This window comes from Festucalex cinctus, chromosome 17 (assembly GCF_051991245.1).
Source record: "Festucalex cinctus isolate MCC-2025b chromosome 17, RoL_Fcin_1.0, whole genome shotgun sequence".
Lineage (NCBI taxonomy): Eukaryota > Metazoa > Chordata > Actinopteri > Syngnathiformes > Syngnathidae > Festucalex > Festucalex cinctus.
In genome coordinates, this window is record NC_135427.1 from 19,738,582 (window position 1) to 19,760,436 (window position 21,855).

Below are 21,855 nucleotides of genomic sequence, written 5' to 3' on the forward strand. Positions count from 1 at the left end.
GAGGAAAGAGTTGTAGGTGGACTTTGTTGGGGGGTTTTTCTTACACAATTAATCAATTTTCCGGGTGATTTAATCAAATTTGGGATACAAATTTTGATCTAGCAGCTAAACTATGTTAATCATCAGGTTTAAGTGCCCAATGATTGCAAATTACGATACAATTAGAGCTGATGGTTTATTGCCTTCATTCCTGGTCTAACCACAATTGCCTCATCTACTCGCCCTTTGTCCTCATATTTCTCAATCGAATATGAATATATGAAAATAGGTATGAGCATGTCAGCAGAATTAGGAGTGAAAAGGCAACATAATGGCAGTCAGTTCGCCAACTCAAAACGGTTAATTGTTTCAATTAGGCATCTATTTAGTAAAATGTACTACAACTAAAATGTTTTAAAGACATAATACTATGAAATAATTTTTGATACAAGCGTCTGATCAAATGACATGTCATAACAGCCGTCATTTAACCTTTAACTCTTTGACCGCCAAAAATGTTTAATAACAATTAGTAAAATCACGATGTAGGCCGCCAACGTTAAATGACGTCAACTACTTTTTTTTTTTTCTTTTTTTTTAAATCAATGGGTAGTGCAATGTCTAAGTGCACCGCTGCCTGGTCAATGGGTTGTGGAATCAAAAACACTCATTAACTATGACCAGCAGATGGCAGCATTCGATTTTCAATGGGCTGCCGGTGAATGACATTACAATGAAACGTGACAAAATCTGAGGAAATAGAACGTTTTCAAGGATGATGTAAATGATCAAAGCCTTTGTCGTATTAAAGTTTTTTTGTGGTAGTAAAAGAGTTTTAAACTCCAATGAAAAATGTAAAGTTATTGCTGTAAAAGTAGGGCTGGATTTATTATACTGTACATAGTTTAAGTGACCCAATTCCAAGTTTTTTCTGTCTCATATGGCCCAGTTCAGATCTGCTTCATGGCAGTGTAAGCAGAAAAATGGAAAGTATATTGAATAAGCGAGCCAAAGGTTCACACCTGACACGGGTCACGTACTTGATCTGCCAATGGGATGTCATTAAAACATGTCAGTGATTCTATGTTGAGGCAATGGAGGAAAGAGTCCAAGTCACACGTACTGCATCATTTTGTAATGTTTAGTATCATAGAAAGGATTTATTAAATTTAAGCAAGCACAGTAATGAATATGGATAACTTAGTAGAAACGCATAAATTTAAGGTGTAGCTGAATAAATTAGAATATGGAAGAAAAGTTCATTTATTTCAAGTGAAACTCGTCTTATAGAGGTTTGAATAAATTACATTTATGACAATATTCTAATTTATTGAAATGCACTTGTTGGTACTACATTTGAACTTTTAACTCAGTGGCAATTATGGGGATGGCTAACTTGCACCACAATCATCACATCACATCACACTGTTTGTAGTTTGCCGTTCAGAAGGTGGGACATGACTTTTGTATTAGAAAATTACCTAAAAAAAAATGGCGTACGTTCTCATCTCAGGTGGCGACATATGCAAGTTTCGCATCTCTCGCAAAACTACAAGTGGAAAAGAAAGTGGAGAAATGGTGAGGTTTGGTCAGAAGGGATTTCATGAGCATACCTTTCTCCGTGCTTTGGCCTAACTAGGCTACCATGATGAACTAGTTTGCGCGTTCCCCCTCAGCCTCTATCGCTCTACTTACCTTACATGCCACTACACAAACTGGGGCCTGGCAACGCATGATAAATCTGCAGAAGGGAAGAGATAGGGGTGGAGGGTTCACTCTGGCAAAATGATAAAATTCTGATTTGTTCTCAGATTTTTCCTACATGCAGTACTTTGTGGACTGAACTATACTGCATTTTGCAAACGAAGCAACAAGATCAATGTGCTTCTTTTATCTGATTAGAAAGTATGAGGTCAATTTCATAGATGATTGATTGATTCATAGATTTGTGTTGAGGTACTTGAAGTACTTCTGCTACTAGGTGGCGTTAGTGTTTCATGTTGGACATTGGTTAAAGGAATAGTACAATTTTCCTTTCACATTGAGCCACATCAATTTGTATTTGGAACATGAAGCACCTTGTCAACGAGTCACCAGTCCCCACAAATACATATTTTATCACATTTATCATTGATAAATTGTGCTATAGTGACTCCTCTGCACAACTTTGTGTGTAAGATAAAGCATGAACAACAATGTTTCTACATCAATTGTATTGAATGTGTTTTAATGCTATTGCTTTAACATTAGCCAAATCCATTTAACGACTTTTAATGTTTTTAATTGACCTGCAGAATCCCTGATTTATATCCAGCAAGCTACATTCTGGTGCAAGGTAGCATGATGAAAAAGTCGCCCAACTACAAACTGTTATCATTCCACACGACAATACAGCAAAACTAATATTCCAAGGCAGTAAAATTACGCATAAAAATAAGACAGAAATCAATATAATGTTTTCTATGGAAACCCATCTCATATTTTTCCTCACTTTGAATTACTGACCTGATGGCTCCCTGTTGTTGGTGTCATCTGCCCTTTTTGCCTTATTTCATCTCATCTTCTTATCATACATATGAATACTCCTCGGCCTCCTGCACAATGAATGTATAATGAGGGCATGTGAACCGAGTTGTAGCTAACCAGTTACTGTGAACTGTTCTTTCAAGGGGAAGTCAGCCCAATTTTTTTATTTTATTTTTATTACAATAATATAGTCTATGCAGCCCCACTAGTCTAAATACGGTACTGTGTTAGTGGAATATGAGTTATGAAACAAAATCCAGCCATTTTTATCCATCTCTGGGGGCGGCCATTTTGCCACTTGCTGTCGACTGGAGATGACGTCACAGTTGCTCAGGTCTCAGGTAACAACCAATCATACCTCGACTTCAGAAAACAGGTGCGCTCTGATTGGTTGTTGCCTGAGCAACTGTGATGTCATCTTCAGTCGACAGCAAGTGGCAAGATGGCCGCCCCGAGAGATTGATAAAAACGGCTGGATTTTGCTTCATAACTCATATTGTAAAATTGTATTAATCAGAGTGTGAGACTAGTGAGGTCACATATAACATATTATTGTCAAGAAATGTTTAAGGTTGACTTCCACTACAAAAAAAAAATAAAAAATCCACACTCTCCACTCCCCAATATATATATTGTGATTTTAAAACAGTTATAAACATATGTGGGCCGCTGTTAATGTTGGACCTCGCATTATGTAACCTGCTATCTTATTTAATGTTCACAAATAGGAAACCAAACACACCAAAGTAAAAAGGAAACCCTGTTTAATAACCCAATGTCTCTTTTGCAACTTCACTGACCCATTTTGTTCACGTATTTTTGCCCACCTCGCAATCTAGACAATGTCGATAACTCCATCTCCACCTGCCCTCACACTGACTGGTCAGCTAGCCCGGAGTCATCTGACTGGATGCACTCGGCTGCTCATGACTGCTTTTGTGATGCGCTTGTTGCGGTAACAGCTTGAGCCATGATCCAATTCTGTTGTCTTGCTACGTCTGTCATGTTTATCCAGACCTGGCAACACCGAAGGGGAGAAAACAGGGCACTGAAGTAGCTGAAAAATTGACTTCGACTTCATTTTCTATACGTTTGGTGACCTTTTTTTTTAATACAACCCTAGCGATATTCCAACAACAGCCTAATTTGCTCTTTTAAATCTGTTTTCTTTAAATAGTATATATCATTGTGAATCTGTTTAGATTTCAAAAATAATACTCCTCCGATTCATTCTCATAACACTTGATTTTAACATGAATTGTAAAAAGTTTGAAGCCAAGCGCAGCAACTTTTGGAAATCAGCCCTTTTCTGACAGCAAAATGAAATCTTCTTGAGCATGTAAGATGCATCGGAATCTTTTTGAACTCACTGAACGCTTCTCCCTTTCTTCAAGTTAGTGTGTCACTGTTGTCAGCCCCCCTGTGGCCTCATTATCACACAGACAGGCGAGAGGCACAGCAGCCAAATCTGGAAACAGGCACACCAGCATGCCTTAGACAAAACTTTTTTTTTCTTTTTTTTTTTTTAAATCCAAATTGTCTCGCACAACAGAGTAGGATGACCTGGCAACAAAAAGATGAAAGCAAGCTGCATTATCACTTATTCAGCTGTTAAAGAGAAGAACAAACAACAATGTTGAACATGGCCCTGATCCTGCCATCATAAAGATAGAGCATAACGCACCAGCACAAATTCACACTTTGAAAACTGAATTTGATCACTTGATTAGTTTGCACCTTTTAGCGGTCAGAAAGTCATGTAGCTTCTATTGGTACTTTCTGGTAAAGTACTTGTAATATGTAGTTGTCTACACCAGAAATATTGGTTCGAAATAATGGCATTTTTCCTTCAATGGATTTGTAGGGTGAAACAGACAAATGAACTGCTATATATATTTATATATTTAAAGAGGGTACTTGTATTTTCTTTCTTTAATTAAGGTAAGAGTATGAACAATCTTATCAACATAAACTGGAGTCAGACCCAGAACAAGAGAAATCAATTTGCATTCAATGAAACATGTTTGTGAATACTGTCTACAGGTAGTTAGCAAGTGTGTCACTTTCAAGTCAAGTTTGTTTCCAGAATTTTAGCCTTCACTTCATGGTATTTACATCAAGATGTGTTAAACAACCTGCGATTGGCTGGCAACCAGTCCAGGGTGTCCCCCGCCTACTGCCCAGAGCAAGCTGAGATAGGCGCCAGCACCCCCGCGACCCTTGTGAGGAATAAGCGGTCAAGAAAATGGATGGATGTTAAACAACCTGTGACAGAGCACCATTTGTTTGAAACCACCCAATTTTCAAGTATTAGCACAGACATTAAAGTCAATAAGATTTCTTTAGTTTAAAATGCTTTTCCAGGTCTTTACTGCAGCCTCTTTCAGTTCATTTGTTTCTGGAGAGTTCTCCCTTCAGGAGTTAAAATGCATGCTCTATTGGGTCCAGGTCAGGTGACTTAAGCCCAATTCACGCTGGCTGCGGAACGGACGCGGTGCGTTTTCCGTACGGAGGCCGTACGGACGCCGCAAGGACTGCAATTCACGTGGAGTACACGCTGGACGTTTATTGTTTCTTCAAACCTGGTAGGATCTATCAGTTTCCTCCTTGCTGCTCAGCAGTGGACTCTCAAAGACTCAGAATTTAATATTCGGGACAAAAGAAGAACACGGACATTCTCTCTCTCTCTCTCTCTCTCTCCTTGCAAGATCTCCACATAACGTCACACCCAGCGACTCATTTTATTGGCTACGAGCAACTTCCTTGTCACTTGTCAACCTACGGGAGCAGCCGTGGTCCAAAAATGGCAAAGATGCCGTTTGCTGCATTTCGTGTAAGAATTGAGAATTATTTTATTGGACTTTTGAGGCCCCGTTTGAGACATAACCATTTAGCCCAAAAAACACGGGCCGTCCCGGATAATACGGGACAGTTGGCAAACCTAAGTCTAGCTAAAATCATTGGCAGATCATAAACCTGTTACCCAAAATATATTTATACACACAAAAGGTCAAAAGTAAATTCAGGATTGGTGTTTGAGGGAATGCAAAGTAATCTCACGGTGACTTTACGTAAAAGATAGGCCAAAATACCTCAAATAGAAAGTAACGCATCTTCCACCTCTTTTCTTAAGAACATCTTTTTTTGGTTGCCAGGGAAAAGTGGAAGGGTGGATTAGCGCCATGACTGGCCGACAAAGTGAAGCGATGAGGTGGCAACTTTCCTCAGGCGGGATACGACATTCCTACTGTGACAGGTTGAAACATCTTGTTTGCCTCCTTCGCTTCCACATCCCAGAGCAGGAACTTGGGAGCCAAACTCCCTCGCCTCACCATCAGCGGCCCATCTGTCTCCTTTCATACACTCACATAGAAACACACACAAAGTGAACATTCCCATGTGGCCCTTCTCCCAACAACGCTAAGTCACACAGAGTTTACATTACCTTCATTCAGCCTGCTGGCATTCCACACAACGAGAGGGGATTTCTCTGTGTAAGGAGTATAAATAGTACAAAAGAGGAATACGGCAGACAACTGGGACACAATCACTCTCCTGCAGCTGGACTTTTCTCATCTGAGATCATTTATTAAATATAGTATAATTTATATCATGAAGACATTTTGAATGAAAATTCATTTCTATTTGGTAAGCTGGTATATCTTATAGCAAGATTGTTGTATGGCTTGTGAAAATTGTATTTTAACTGCTGTATGTAATATCTTAAAAAACTAAACTGTATCCTGAATTCACTGCCACTGTAAAATAAGTGATTGTATTGTTGTTTTTCCATTATTATTATGTTAATACTGTATGTTTTTCTAGACGTTCATATTAATGTTTGGTCAGAATCACCGATGAAGCCCTAAAACATAATTAAGTTAGTTGCCCATTTCATTACTAGTATAAACACGGTATTCAGCTTAGTATTGCATTTGTGTAATATTAATTCAGCAGAAAAAATACACCTGTATTTATCAATCTCAGGGGGCGGCCATTTTGTCACCTCTTGTCGACTGGAAATGACATCACAGTTGCTCAAGAAACGACCAATCACGGCTCAGCTTCAGACAACAGGTGAGATGTGATTGGCTGTTAGCTGAGCAACTTTGATGTTACTTTCAGTTGACAGCAAGTTGCAAAATGGCTGCCCCCTGGGATGGATTAAAAACGGGTGGATTTGGCTTTTCATATTCCATAAAAACAATATTAAGCAGAACATCATGTTTAGACTAGTGGGGCAATGTAGAACATATTATTGTCAAGCATTTTTTGGAGGTTGATTTCCCTTTTTAAAAAAAAGAAAAAGAAGAAAAAAAAACGATGCTCGTATAAGTGCTGGTACTTGTTTGGGGTAAATAAAAATAGCCATTAAATTAGCAGAATAACAAAGATTTTTGGGGATGAACTGCTGTATTTGGTGCGACAGCATATTAGAGCCACATATAAATATATATATATATATATATATATATATGTATATATATATATATATATATATATATATATATATATATATATATATATATATATATATATATATATAGAAATATATATACAAGAACGACAGTCAGACGGCTGTCAGCAATATGACTTTCCATGGCTGCCATTGCAACTTATCTTCAACTTCACCCAAAGACTTTCTTCCATAAAATATGTTGCAAATCCTGACCGTAAAGCTCCATTCGTCGACGTGGTGACTTCAAGATTGTTAATTCAATGAGAGAGAAAGCACATGTTTAAGAGTGCGGGTAGCATTACAATCCATATCGCTGATGTTGATGTGATGACACATTAAGTCAAGCGCACGTACGTAGAACGGACTAAACAACGTTACCCCCACATACGCATATTTCCGACAAGGAGGCAACTGCTGCCAGATCCATGTGACATGCAAGCGAGAACACAAGGCTTGCAGAATAAAAGACATTCCATTGCACACAAAAAAAAAGCAAGTTCAACGTGAGGTTAAGTTCTATTAAAAGTGTGCGACTTCCTTCTGAGCAGTCACAAAAGGCTACAAGCGCTTCATATTTAGAATAAGCTGCCACTGCAGATGAGTGTGTTTCCTTACAGGGACTTTTGTATACCTAATCGGCTCTATATAGCTGCTGAGGTTACGACCGTAGCAGACACAGTATTTGAATTGAACAGATTTGCAAATACTGTAAGTCGAGTGTTGAAAGCTCATTCGGTAAAAGTCCTCAAGTGTTTCAAGTGCTCATTCAGCTTTAGTCTTCTCAGGGCCGACCAGAAGCAGCCGGCGCAGTTCCTCGGGGTCGGTGACGGGCAGTGAGCAGGTGAAGTCCTGGCACACGTAGGCGGTGGCCACTCCGCCCTGCTGAGACATGGAGGAGAGCGCAGGCAGACGCTGGCGGAGGAAACCGTCCGCATTGTCGTCTAAAAGGATCAGGACCTGCCAAATGGGAGTGCAGAGGAGGGGGGGGGGGGGGGGCAAAAATGTTCTTTCATGAAATATGATTTAGAGTGATATGAGACCATATAAACTTTCATCCATCCACTATCTGAACATATAAATGCAAATGTACAATGGAAGCCTACAACTTGGAATTCAGTGGTACAAATTGCAGCCCCCCCCCCCCCACCCCCCCCCCCCAAAAAAAAAGCATATGCAGATGAACATGCAAGTATCGTTGAATGCCAGAGAATGACATTGCAGCACACCGAAAAGTTACAGAAAGTCTCTTAGTCATGATGAATTCAAGAAAACAAAATGTTCACTAATTACCAGAGTGGAAAAGCTGCAGATAATTGCGACGAGGAGAGAACTTGCAAGAACATTTATTACATTATTATTACATTGTTATTACACTGATCACATAAAAAAATATACAAGCAAGCTAACACACCCAAAATTAAATGCATTTCTGCTTACCTTGTGTTAAGTCGCCAATGTCAAATATAATGAACCATATATTTTTTAATTAAGACAATTAAGAAACTTTATTCCAAAATAAAATAAATAAATAATACATATATATATATGTAAACAATTGTCCATACACAACAAAATATATATATTTTTTAGCTATGACATTTTTGTTCTACCAGTATTCAATTTCAAATTGAATTTCGGCTAGGCTGGGTTGCAATATACGCTAATTGGGGTGCTACTCTAGCACCCCAATTAGTTCCTTCCAGCCTTTGTATGGGGATGAATATGGGGTTTACCAAAATGACTCCTCGAAAAAAATCTGAACATTTTAACCAAGCAGATTTTGTTTAATGAACCTTGGTGTAGTTGTTGATAGTGATGGCACATTGCTAGGTCAAAAATTTGAGGCCAATCAGGGCAGCGGTTTGGGAGCTACGGCCTGCCGAATTCTGACATTTTTGGCAAAAAGCGTCATGATGTTCAGTGACTCCTTATTGCTGCTGAAAAAAAAAACTCTGAAACATTTAACGTGAGCGATTATATTTCATGAAAAATTATGTTAAGGTCAAGTAACCCACAAGGTCAATTCCAAGGTCAAATTATAGGTCAAAAGGGCAGGTTATTAAAATAGGTAAACTTTGGAATCCTTGTCGAATTCTGCTTCCAACAATACCTGTTTCCTTAAAACTGACCCAGTAGTTCCTGAGATAAGGATTTAAAGGAAGTTGGCCACGCCCCTTTTTTGTCAAAAATGTCAAAATTCATCGGGGTGTAGCTTCCAAACCCCTGCTCCGATTGACCTCAAATTTGAAATGTACAAATGTGCCATCGCTGTCAACCAGTACACCAAGTTTCATATTTGGGTTTTGAGTTGTCACGCAATGATTCTAAAGTCCACCACCACGTTGCCCTAAGGCAACTGCACCTTTAAGGCCAGGAATCAATCCGTAAGTTCAACTGCCTGTTTGAAAGCTGTCACAGCAGTGTCAAAGTATTTCTATTATCAGTCCAAGTAGGAGGGGGAATTACATTCAGTGGCCATTAAAAAAAAAGAAATATTTATGCTTCACTATTTCATTCTGTTTACGGATGGTGGCGAGCCTGAGGAACAGGGTGCATTACAGATTCACACTGGGTGCTATTGACGACGGCTGTAAACATTTTCTCCGACATTTCGACACACGGGGGGAAAAAAAAAAAAGTGTGACGGAATGTGTTCATGACGGTGTGACTGTTGCTAAGGAGACAAGATGAGGAGTTCCATGCAAAGTGCAACCTTTGCCTCTTTGTCTTGACTCTTGTTTTTTTTTTTGTTTTTTTTTAAATGCATGTCAGCATTATGTTGTCTCCGTGCGGGCCCAGACCACATGGAGCATCCTGCAATCTAAAGGTCACGCTGGAGAGTGTCTGTGTCACAACTCGATTGAAACTCCACGAGGACAAGAAGATTGAGAGGAATGGGAGTTCGGCTGATGCACTATTTATCCAAGTATGTTTATACCCCGCCTATTCTTAGGCAGATTTCCTCAAATTCTTCCTGAGATCATATTGGTTATAGCATGATGCGTGTGTTAAATGCTAGCAGACATTTTTGGCTTCACATGAGAGCGGACAAACTTAACCTACATTAACACAACTCCCACCCGTTAAACGTTCTCACGGTGACATCTTCTTCCCACTCTCCCCCATTGCATTCTGCCAAACCAGCCAGGCTAAGAAACATCAAAAGAACACAGTGTACTTGTGTTGACGATGGAGGACAAAAACTGCCAAAATTTTAAATAAACAAATTACTAAATAAAAAAAATAAAAATAAAAAAACACTAAAAGTGAAAATAAAAATAGATATAAAAAATCTAATTCGAAAACTACATGCAAAAAATATAAATGGAAATAAAAAGAGCAAAAAATATGTATGAATACAATTGTATTTAATTTTTTAATTATTTTTTAATATCCATTTTTATTTTCACTTTTGTCATTTATTTATTTGTTTGTTCAATTATTTATTTTGAATTTGGGCAGTTCTGGGCCGTACTGCCAAGTCGAAATGTTATTCAAATGAGGGGGCGGTCCTAAGCATGTCTTGGGCTGGACTCCGACTTTAGATAAAAGATAGTCGTCCATTGGTGGAGCTCTCCATTGCAAGCCAGCGAAACTTCCTTGTTCACCGAGCTACTAAATGAGTAGATAGATAAATAAATAAATGACGAAAAGTGAAAATAAAAACGGATATAAAAAATATGATTCAAAAATTAAATTTGAATGTATTTACTTATATATATATATATATATATATATATATATATATATTATTATTTTTATTTTTTTATTTTTTTTTTTCATTTATATGTATTTTTTGGGATATAATTTTCAAATGATATTTTTTTTTATATCCACACTTTTAGGCATTTATTTATTTATTTAGTCATTTATTTATTTTGAATTTTGGCAGTTTCGTTCCCCCATATTTGACAGCACAGCCATCTTTCACCTTGGATTCCGCCCTCAACTTAAAATCAAGCACATGAAGTTAAGTCATTCCTGGGGAAGAGTGATGATGGTGGCCATGTGCAGCAGAGCACGAGGAGATTTACTTCCTCAATCCATATCTCATTGTCCCTTGTTTTTTCATCTCTATTTCCTGCACACACACACACGTATGAGGAAAGCAGCCCAGTCATCATAACAAGCAGGCATCTGGACTGTAGCCCCAGGACAGACACATTCACACTTGGACAGCTTGGAAAAGCTGGTGAAGGTGGGAGTTGGTGCTTGCAGGACCACATGTGCTGCATACATCATCAGTCATCCCTTGACATCCACTTTACTAGCAGCTCCATTCACATGTGCATTTTTTTTTTTTTTTAACATAACGGTAAGATATAAAAAGAACAAAAATGAGAAGTAGGCAGTATTGACTTCAGTAGACTTCACTATTTATGCTCCCCTTGGTCAGGGTTTTTCCTGTGTACAAAATTCAGAGGCGGCCACCTCCACCTAATTTGCTCCCCACCTCCAGCCTAAACCACTGATATCACTCAAGACGGTACTCCAGCTGTGTTGGTTGATTGAGATCGGCAGGAATGCATTTTAACTGGAGTTGCAGTGTTGCACCAATATGGAGGCGCTATATCAACAGCAGTGCACCGGAAAGACCTGAAGCAACAACCGAAGAAGAAACTATTTTCTTTTTTTTCTTTAAAACTTTTAATGTACCGAAGAAGAAACAGAACCATAACCCTAAGTAGGGATGAGCGATAAATCAAAATTTGACAGATCATCATTTAAAAAAATGTAATAGTTGAAAAATTGCTAAATTGTGAAATTGAGTTTTGTCTGGATTATTAGAAGATATTGTTTTTATGTCCTGTTACATCCAAAAAGTTTTTGCGAGTTGTAATTTTGCAGAAGTGGCAGAATGCTGAATGGGTGGTTTACAAGACATGTTTACAATAACTACCAACTACTTCATTGTGGCATTTAAGCACAAACTATGAAAGTTAATGTTATGAATGTTTAATATATATAAATGAAACATTTAAATACATGTTTGTTGGGTTTATTAGATTAAAATCGATTAAAATCATTATCGTCCTGAATGACTGAAAAAGGGGGGGGGAAAAATTGAGATATCATTTTGTGGCCAAATTGATCAGGCCCTAACACTAAGTTACACATTTAGTTGAACATTTCAATCAAAAATTGATGTTTAAACATCGATTCGTCTGCATATTGAATTGATACAAGAATTGCACACCGTAATAGTGCGATCTCACCAAATCAATTTCTTTTTAACACCGGTCCTATTAACTAATATTTTAGACCGCCATCCAATATACAGTAAGGATCATGCCACATCTGACCTAAATTAACAGCATTTTTTTTGTAGCGGTGCAATAATTCATCAACAATTAATCGATTATCAGATTAATCATTTTTGATAAGCAATTAACTGTTTTGATAATTGTCCCTATCATCCCAATTTTAGCTTCTCAACAGTAAATATTCTCCAATTTCTGGTTATATTTTGTGTTGACTCTTGGCCTATCTGTGCTGAGGGAATGTGATGTGCTCAGTAGTCGACTTGTGATTGCTGTGAAGGTACATCATATGATTTCTTTATCATTGTAATCTCTTCAAACTAAGTTTAGCAAGAAAAGAAAGTGGTGGAATGAATGTGTGCAATATGAATTCACATGTATCAAGGAATGTATGGTGTTCCACAGGGTTCAATTCTGGGGCCTCTCATTCTGACTGCTGAGGAAAACAATACAGCACGTCACTGAAAAAAAACATCACATCATAACCCTTGAATACCAAATGAAAAAGTCATCTGCTTTGAGGGTGTGCGGACGTGTTCCAGAGGCAGGTTGTGTCCTGTGTCACATTGGCATCACTTTTCACCAGTTGACAGTCTCCATCCAATGGAGTCTCTCCACTAAATCACTAACGGTCTGCAGCAAGTTGTGAGACACCTTGACGTCTGAGCGGAATTAATGACTGAGCCCCTCAATCAGTCGCTGACGCCTGCGACATATTTCACCAGCTCGTGCTGCGTTCATGATGAAAGCAAATGCTCCTTTGGTAGAGTCATAAAAGTCAAGTCAAGTATAAATTTGTTGGCGATCCAAGCTGACGTGCGAGTGTTGCAAACGAATATTGACGGGGGAAGGTTCTATAAAGACATCATCGACATTATGAACACGACAGAGGCAAATGCAGACAGACACTTCAACAACTGGAACTCGAGCGGCACACAGCAAGCAGACTTAAGCCAACTCCGACGTCTGATCTGCATCCATGTATAGTAATCGTAGTACATTGTTTATCCTCTTCAGAGTTGCGGCATGGTGGATTGTAAAACTGAGTTTGCCGGATGATTGGTCATTATGAACTGTCACGTGAGATGCGGAAATTGGACCCAAAAGAAGATGGGAGATACAGATGGCCTCAAAGAAAAAATTTGACAAAGAACCCCCAGCTAAGCTAATGTTCTAAGTGTCTCAAAGATGTATTTACACGTTTTTTTGTTTTTTTTTTTATGCTAGAGCATACAGAAGGCTCGAAGTATTTCTATTACCAGTTCAGCAGTTGGCAGCAGAGCAAAGGAAATCAACCAGGGCCAGGTAGAAAAAAAGCTCAAATACTTACAATTTTGAATAGATTTGTGAAAACTGATGAAACTTAGCTCTCTTCTAATGCTAATTGCTGCAAAACAGAAACAGATAGAAACATACTTTTTTTTCCTGATGAAAGAAGAGACTTTAATCTTTCTTTTGATATGATTTTATAGCAATAGAACACAATATTCTGTGGGCCTTGCAAAATCAGTCAAAATCCAGTAAAACAGCCGGGAGCGAATGGGACTGCTTCTGTGTAAATGGCTGGGAGTGAATGAGTTCATCAAGTCCGGAAATTACAGCTGGAGCCTATCCCATCTGATTTTTGGCTAAGTGGTTGCCAGTCAATCACAGAGCACATACAGAGATAGAAAAAACACTGAGTGGAAACTGAACCAAAGTCTGTTGAGTGGACATTGTACTGTCTATATTGGTTTTGTGTTTTTTTTTCCCCTCGATATAATCAAACAAGGTCTGTCTAAGCGTGACTTCCTCTTTGTTCTTTTCTATAATGCCTTTTGGAAAAGCCTTTCCAATGACACCATACAACCACGGTGATGATTAAATCTCAAACAACACGGCAAAAGCAGTCGTGAACACACTTCCCACATAGCTTTGTGGGTACACAGAGACGAGGAATTACTACATCAAGGAAAATGTAATATTCCAGATTAGCAATTTTCGGAAGTGAAAAGTAGGATAAATGTCAGGCGTTTATGGGGAATATCTGCAGAGAAAAAGTGAGCGTGTAGGTATCTGTGTGTTTTAGCTGAAAGGAGCATTCTCTCCATCTGGGACTTTTCTCGCAGCTGCTAATCACCGTGTGTCCAGCTGTTTGACTTGTTATTGGGCTTAGCAGGTTATTACCACAGAGCGCTCCAATCTATTCCAAGCACAGATCATGTTTGGAGACAAATAAACACACACATCCAGTCTTGAGGTGATTGTGATGGAGGGAGACAGGAGTAGCAATAAGACAGAAAGTGGTTGCGAGGGCGCTAAGAAGTCATAAAGGCACCCAGAGAGAGAACATTGCTGTAATCCTCTTCTGCTTGGTTTCTTCAGAGTACTAGTTCGCCTCTGGCGAGGTTCTTTACCGCTACTCATGTTCTTTTCTTTTGCCGCCTTCTTTATCACCCTTCCAACCCTTTCTCAGTCTCTATGGACTTGTTAGGGATAGCCTGACGTTTCCCTCCAGCGTTTAAAAGGTGCCTTCTGTAAGGACCATCTTTCCTCTTAAAGGCCATTGCTATTGCACGCTTTTTGCCAAGCTATTCATCCTTCCTCAGGGTATTGTGGATAGAAATTGTGAATGAGCATCAGGATAGAGAGGCAGTCATTAAAAAAAAATTAGGGAATAAACAGTTGCCTTCTGATGTAATCTCACAATACAGTACTAACATATAGCAACATCTATAGTTGACTTAAATCGTTCAATTAGACCAGTGGCTCTGAACCTTGGTCCGCTCGAACCCCAGGGGTCAAGACACACATCCGACTCATATGATCCGTGACGATACGTCCTGCTTGGCCATCATTGGCTGCAGGGAATTTGGTGCGTTCAGGAGTCGAGTTCACATGTATAACCCAACATATGGTGTTCCACAGGGTTCAATTCTGTGGCCCCTGCTGTTTTCATTGTATCTGCTGCCCCTAGGTTCCATCTTAAGAAATAAAGCTGTGCTTGTTTGAAAGTGCTCTATTAATATAGAGTGATGGTAGGCAGTGTCGTAACTAACTGCATGATTTGTGACGCCAAGTTGAGCAATTGCAGCACAACTACAAGTAGCTATTTAACACAAGTAAAGGAACACTTACTTAAGTTGCATGAAGATGGGGAATACAAGAACACAATGCTTTCTGAATTCAAGGTGAACGGAGTCAGATTCGATGCAAAGGCGACTCTCCCTGTTCATTTTGTTCACCAGTAAACTCTTTAGCTTTGTCATTGTAAGAATAATTGTAAATATAAGTTATCATACATTTGCTGGAAGGAAGAATACTTTGCTCTGCTCCACACTCACATTCACGTAGCCTAGCTATATGTTATCTTAACAGAAGATGACTCAAGAAGCACAAGGACCAGAACATCTAATGCAGCAGAATGGTTAGAGCCAGTCTGCTGAGGCCGCTGGTTTTCTGTTCAGAAATGATTGCATTGCAAACTTGACCACACGTACTCAGCAATCTTCCACTCACATGCACACACATAAACATGCAAGTACACTGTGTTCCAACTATGTTTTGCATTTGCATTATTAGGGTCGGAACACCTATGTAACTAGGGGTGTAGAAACCAAATAAAAAGAGAAGGTGAGGAGGGGATTGTTTCAGAGAGTGCAGTAGTAAATTGTACCAGTCAGTTGTCTCCTCTCTCCTCGCGAGCTTTCAACTGAGTGTCTTCTCTCCTTTTTGTTGTGTTTAATACATGTCAAAAAGGTAAACCTTAGAGTCATGAACTTGGGGATTGAAAGTCAGATTTTATTTTTCAATAAAGAAGTTTCATTGAATGCGCATATTAACCTGGTGGGGTTCATTACCTCCAACAAGGTTATGAACCATTGACTTAAACGTTCCACTTAGATCAACTGGGTTCTTCAAAGGCTTATTCTGTTATTGTGTTTCAGCATTCAGAACCTCACACTGGTAGACAGTGCCACTGGTGCTCCAGCAGTTTTCAGTTCATTGAAGGCTTGAGACTGTGACCTGGGTTGTTCCTGAACAACTTTCCTCCATCTGAGGGCCATTTTATGAACTGGAATACTTTACTCGCCTGTCAATCAATTTTACAACTCCATTTTTACTTGCTCTTTTACTGATATACTTTACATGCAGATGTATCCCTCTAATAAAGACAGTAGCAGTTTGCTGAATCATATCAGGGAAATTAAAATCATTTAGTCGTGTATAAAGTCTTTAAAAAAAAAACTTAGGACACTATGAACCTTGCTACATGCATTTTGACTTTTAATTTTGCTTTGCTATTTATTCACCACAGGGAAATACATTTGTTTATTTAATGTGAGAGTGGAGAATGGTGGACAAAATGTCAGCCAGTCAGCAAGATGTCAGTGTTAAGAACACAAATGAAAATAATTGGCTAAATTATCTTTTGACTACATCTTACTGGATTCCAATTTCGCTCTTCCATCAATTTCAGCAATTCCAAAAACCATAAACGTGAACTTTGCATTAATCAAATAATATTTTTGATGCTGCATTTCTGACTAAACGGAACACAATCCTACAGGACCTCTTTATGAATTCAAAGTGCAAATAACATTCTGAAGGAATTTGTGCTTTGTCTGCACGTGTGTGTGGGGGTGTGCTTGTGCGTGTGTACTTGTCCTCAGGGCTTGGTACAGCTCATTCAGCACACAAGCAAGGAGTAATTGGATTTAAATTAGGCATGTTCCTCGGCTCAAAGCTTCCTAATGTAACGTGAAACAGAATGCCCTCACTCTTTAAAGTCTTTATCTCATCCAGTTATCCCCCTTTTTCCCCACCCTTAGTCATGCCCCTCCCCTTGACCCTATTATTATATTTATATCCATTTTTTTTCAAAATGTTTTCCATTTTCCACCAGTCAAAAGATTGCAGTAGAATGTTAGATTGTTATGATTGTTATGATTTAATTTGCATCAGCTGCTGGACAGGGATATCCCTTTCTGTCAGTGCACTATACCTTTAAGTGTGTTGTGCACAGTGTTGCCGGTAACGCGTTACTCAAAAAAGTTGCTTTCTAAAGTAACTAATAGTCTAACGCGTTACTTTATTCTACAAAGTAGTCTGATTAAAGTTACTGTCCAGAGAATCAATGCGTTACTCCACATTTTCATGAAGAAGGCAAACTATCTCACTGTTGTAACAGTCACAAACAACTACTGCTAACTACGAAGATGAGGCAGAAGTCATTGATCACCACACTGAATTCAGCCATGGTCTGGTCATGAATGGTTTGCACATTCAAAACAAAAGTGATGATACTTTTACTACTAGTTTTATTAACCAACAGGCACACAACACAACAAAGAAAGTGTGCATTATGGACCATAAAAGTGGTAAAAAAAATAATTTATTTCCATCCTCAACTGGTCCGTGAAGCATTATGGGATGAGGTCGTCTCCGCCCTCTCGCCAGGGGGAGTGACGTCAGACAAGTTACGTTTTCAGTAGGGGTGGAACAAAAAAACGATTCGACCGAACCATCGTTCGTCAAGGGGAGCTAAACGACCGTATCGGTTGCGAGTGAGGCTTTATGGTTTTCATAACAATAGCAAGAGTTCTGCGCCGTGCTCTACTTGTTTTGTTTACATTTCAGTAGCATCACCATTCAAGCTACTTCCGTGTTTCCGTGCTCGCGACACGGCGCGCGCGCGCGCAACGAGTGACAACATACAAATGGAGACAGTTAGCAGAAGCCGGTGCCGTACATCTCGGTATTTCCCATGGCTAACGAGTCCTCTCGGTGCACTTGTATGTCCCGGGCCGGCGTTGGTACTGCGCGCGAGCCAAAAAGAATAACTCCCGTGACGATCCAATGCATGGATTCAAACGACACAGGTATGTCCCACAGCCAACACACCAGCTAAGCTAAAAGCACACTGCAAGTATCTCATTTCTCAGTTTGTGGCTCCCTGTCAATGTCTACAACTGCATGAGCAGCAGATAGGAGAACTGAGACGTGCCCGCGATTACGTCATCAAACTCAAAATGAACGACAGCCCAAAAAACAAAATATAAACAGTAGTGATTCTGTGGTCATCATCGTATCTCAGATTAAAAAAACAAAAAAAGATGTCATACATTAACCAAAAATGAAAGTGATGACAAAAGAAAAACAATTGTTAAATACAAAAATTGTTGATTAAAAAGGGAAATGAACTTTTGGAAATATTTTTGCATATATTAAGTGGTTAAAATGTGTTTGATAGATTTATTGTTCCATAAGGTGGCTTCATATTTCTTTTGGCTGGACGGTAGGTTTATTTCATGTCTTAAATTTATGTTTCTGAAATACTTCACAATGTGCAAATATTCTGTTTAATTGTGTTGGTGTCTGTCTAAAGGTTAAATATTTATATTTAACATTAAATTATCAACCTTTTGTTTTCCTGATCCTTATTTTGAAGAGAAAAACAAACAAACCAAAAAACAATTATAACTGTCAATAACTACTAATAAATATTTAAACTGATACATGTGTACACACTGGAATAGCGGAACAAACAAACAATAGAGGAATTTAGGGGATTTTCATTTTCAACCTGGATAGATTTTTATTTTTTGTTTTCTAAAAAGTATTTACGTTACAAGAAGTCAAGAGAGACTGCCTATTTTGTTTTTAATAAAAAAAAACTTTATTTTCATGTTAAAAATGCACTTTCAATAAAGTATTTGGAACTCTGTTTCTACTGCATTATTTTTATGTTGAGATGGTGTTATCGGCAGCTGCTGAAAGTAACTAAAAAAGTAACTTTTAATCTAACTTAGTTACTTTTAAAATCAAGTAATCAGTAACGCAATTTAATTACTTTTAAAACCAAGTAATCAGTAAAGTAACTAAGTTACTTTTTCAAGGTAACTGTGGCAACACTGCTTGTGCAAATCCACTGAGGACGGAATCTCATCATCTGTTTGTGAGTGGGAAAGTGTATTTGTGTGCGCGCAGCAACTAATGGGCAGCAGGTCACCCAACATCTGGGCGTACATATATAGTATCCCACATGTTTGCTGATACAGAATATGTGTTTTCGCCTGCAAATACTGAATATTGTACAAGAAGTTTGCATTGGAAAAATGCTCAGTCTTTGCAACGTTCGAAATAAGCAATTTTGCATCGCAATTTGGATTTTTGTGCCTTATTAAAAGGGGAAGCTAACCCAAAAAAATGGTTTTGACAATAATATGGTCTATGCAGCCCCACTAAATATGGCATTCTGGTTAATATTGTGTTAGGAGAATATGAGTTAAGCAGCAACATCCAGCTGTTTTTATCCATTTTGCCACTTGCTGTCGACTGAAGATGACATCAATGTTGCTCAGGTCTCAGGAAACCACCAATCACAGCTCAACAGGCGAGCCGTGATTGGTTGTTGCCTGAGCAACATTGATGTCATCTTCAGTTGTCAGTAAGTGGCGAAATGGCTGCCCTCTGCAAACGATAAAATTTAACAATATTGTGAAGAAATGTTTAAGGTTGACTTCTACTTTAAAAGACATCGAAGAGCAAAACTGAGGTTTTTACAGGTTTTGAAGTTGGCAAATACTGATCATAGGTATCGGTATTGAGTCAGTATCTGATGCTATTTCAAAGTATCAGTACTCACAAATGGCCATTTAATGATCTGGAACTAGAAATTAGAGATTAGAAGAGCAGAAAATGCCATTAATTTCTTTCAACTTTAAGGAAAACTGATATACCGGAATATATAGGTCTTTCTTTAAAATTATTATTTTTTATTTTATTATTATTATTATTTTTAACGAAAAATACTAGTAGTAACTTGGTATGGATATCCATGACTACTCAAACTACTACTGGTATCAGTCCGAAAACATGTGGGATCGAATATCCCTAGTGACTTTACACACCCAACAGAATAAAATAGTGACCCCCTACATTCTGGCGAGAGAAAAAAAATCCTACAGTTGTGCTCTAGGAGACAATCCAGCCTGATAAAGTTGACAGTAACAAGGCTCACTCAGCATGTGACTGGTTCTGGCCCGGGTGTGATAGTCCAACCAGTGCATGTCCCTTAATAACTGATCCATGCTGATAATGGCTCAATCTGGCTCACTCTCTGTCTTTTCCCTCCCCACGGGGATCTGGAGTGACCTGACGCAACCGCAAGCTAATGTCTGATAACACACATCTCACTTCTATTACATTCAGAGCCCTGTTGAGTGCGAGTGTCTTTGTGCAGTGAGAATAAAATACTTTAATTTGCTGATCTAATTACGGTTATGGTTAAGTACAACACAAGCCAATAGCAACTTTTAATTTGCTTTTGTGGGATTTGCTGTAGCTGCATGTTTTCTATTGTTTTGTATGTGTGTTCATTTTGGAGGAACTTACTTTTCTGCTTGTGTTTGCCTTTGTTAATCACACTGAAAAAAAAAGGTTTATTTAAAAATAACCAAACAATCATTAGCTGAGAGAAGAAAGGGGAAATAATGAGATAGATTGTTTTTTTTTTTCTTGCTGGTTCGATTCTTATCGGAATATTTTTTGAAAATTGTAAGACTTTCACATTTTAGGCAAACAGCTCATCATTTTCAAGGGAACATTTTACGGTATTTATATTTGCATAAACCACCAATACCTCTGGGCAATTTAAATTGCTATTATGCTATATTGCATGTTACAGTACAGCTACAATGCTTACCCTGTGTGGCAGGAAGAGTGAGTTGACCACTTCTAAAAGACTTTTTGTATCTGGAGAATCTCTTTGGCCACAGATCACAATCTAAAGAGAAAGGCAAAAAAAAAAAAAAAAATGAAAGAGCGTGATTAGAGTGAAATACGAGGGCAAAGGTGGGACGTGAGAGGGGGACGAGGTGACGGAGGTCAGTGTCGTATTTGTAGCAGTAACGAGGAAGGCAGGTGTTGCCACTCTGACTGTCTCACACTTGGAGCTCGTTACTCTTGCCCCGAGGCCCTAACTCATCCTCCGCAGGTCATATATGTCTGACAGAAAGTTAACTAGACTTGCTACAGTCCCCACGAGTCTCTCAAGTTTGTTTGAGAAAAGTTTGTCAGGGAAAATGATTTAATTGCTGCTCCTAACAGAAGATGAAAGGCGAACAAATTATCAAACAGAAAAGCATAACCATTTTTGGTGAATTATGAAGCGAAAGAGAGTTAGAACAGGCAGAGTTGGTCCCCAACTAAGCTCCAGTAAAAGTTGATGATCCCTCAAAGCAGAGATAATACAGTTAGGCACAAAAATATTTGGACAGTGACACAGGTTTTGTTATTTTAGCTGTTGACAAAAACATATCCAGAATACAATCATATAATCAATATAGAATTAAAGTGCAGACTCTCTGCTTTAATTTTAGAGTATTGACATCTAAATTGGAACAAGGGTTTAGGAATTACAGCTCTTTAAAATGTAGCTTTCTCTTTTTCAAGGGACCAGAAATAATTGGAAAATTGACTCAGAAGGCTGTAAAAAATAAACAATAAAAACATGGGCCCTTCCCTCATTAACCTGTCATCAAATATGCAGTTAAAATGTCTGGAGTTGATTCTAGGTGTGGCGTTTGCATTTGGACGCTGTTGCTGTGAACACACAACATGCTGTCAAAGGAGCTCTCAATAGGGGTG

At 38.6% G+C, this 21,855-nt stretch overlaps 1 protein-coding gene across 2 annotated transcripts in view; it reads right to left on the reverse strand.

Moving 5' to 3' along the window:
- Positions 1-7,202: 7,202 nt before the first annotated feature.
- spata20 (spermatogenesis associated 20) overlaps positions 7,203-21,855 on the reverse strand; it is a 36,662-nt gene continuing 22,009 nt past the window's right edge. For both annotated transcript variants that reach the window (XM_077503450.1, XM_077503451.1), the window contains exons 15-16: positions 20,912-20,992; positions 7,203-7,921 (exon numbers count right to left, since the gene is read on the reverse strand). In XM_077503450.1, the coding sequence (XP_077359576.1) occupies positions 7,727-7,921; positions 20,912-20,992 (276 nt within the window). In that variant the 3' untranslated portion in view covers positions 7,203-7,726. The remainder of the gene's footprint in view (positions 7,922-20,911; positions 20,993-21,855) is intronic.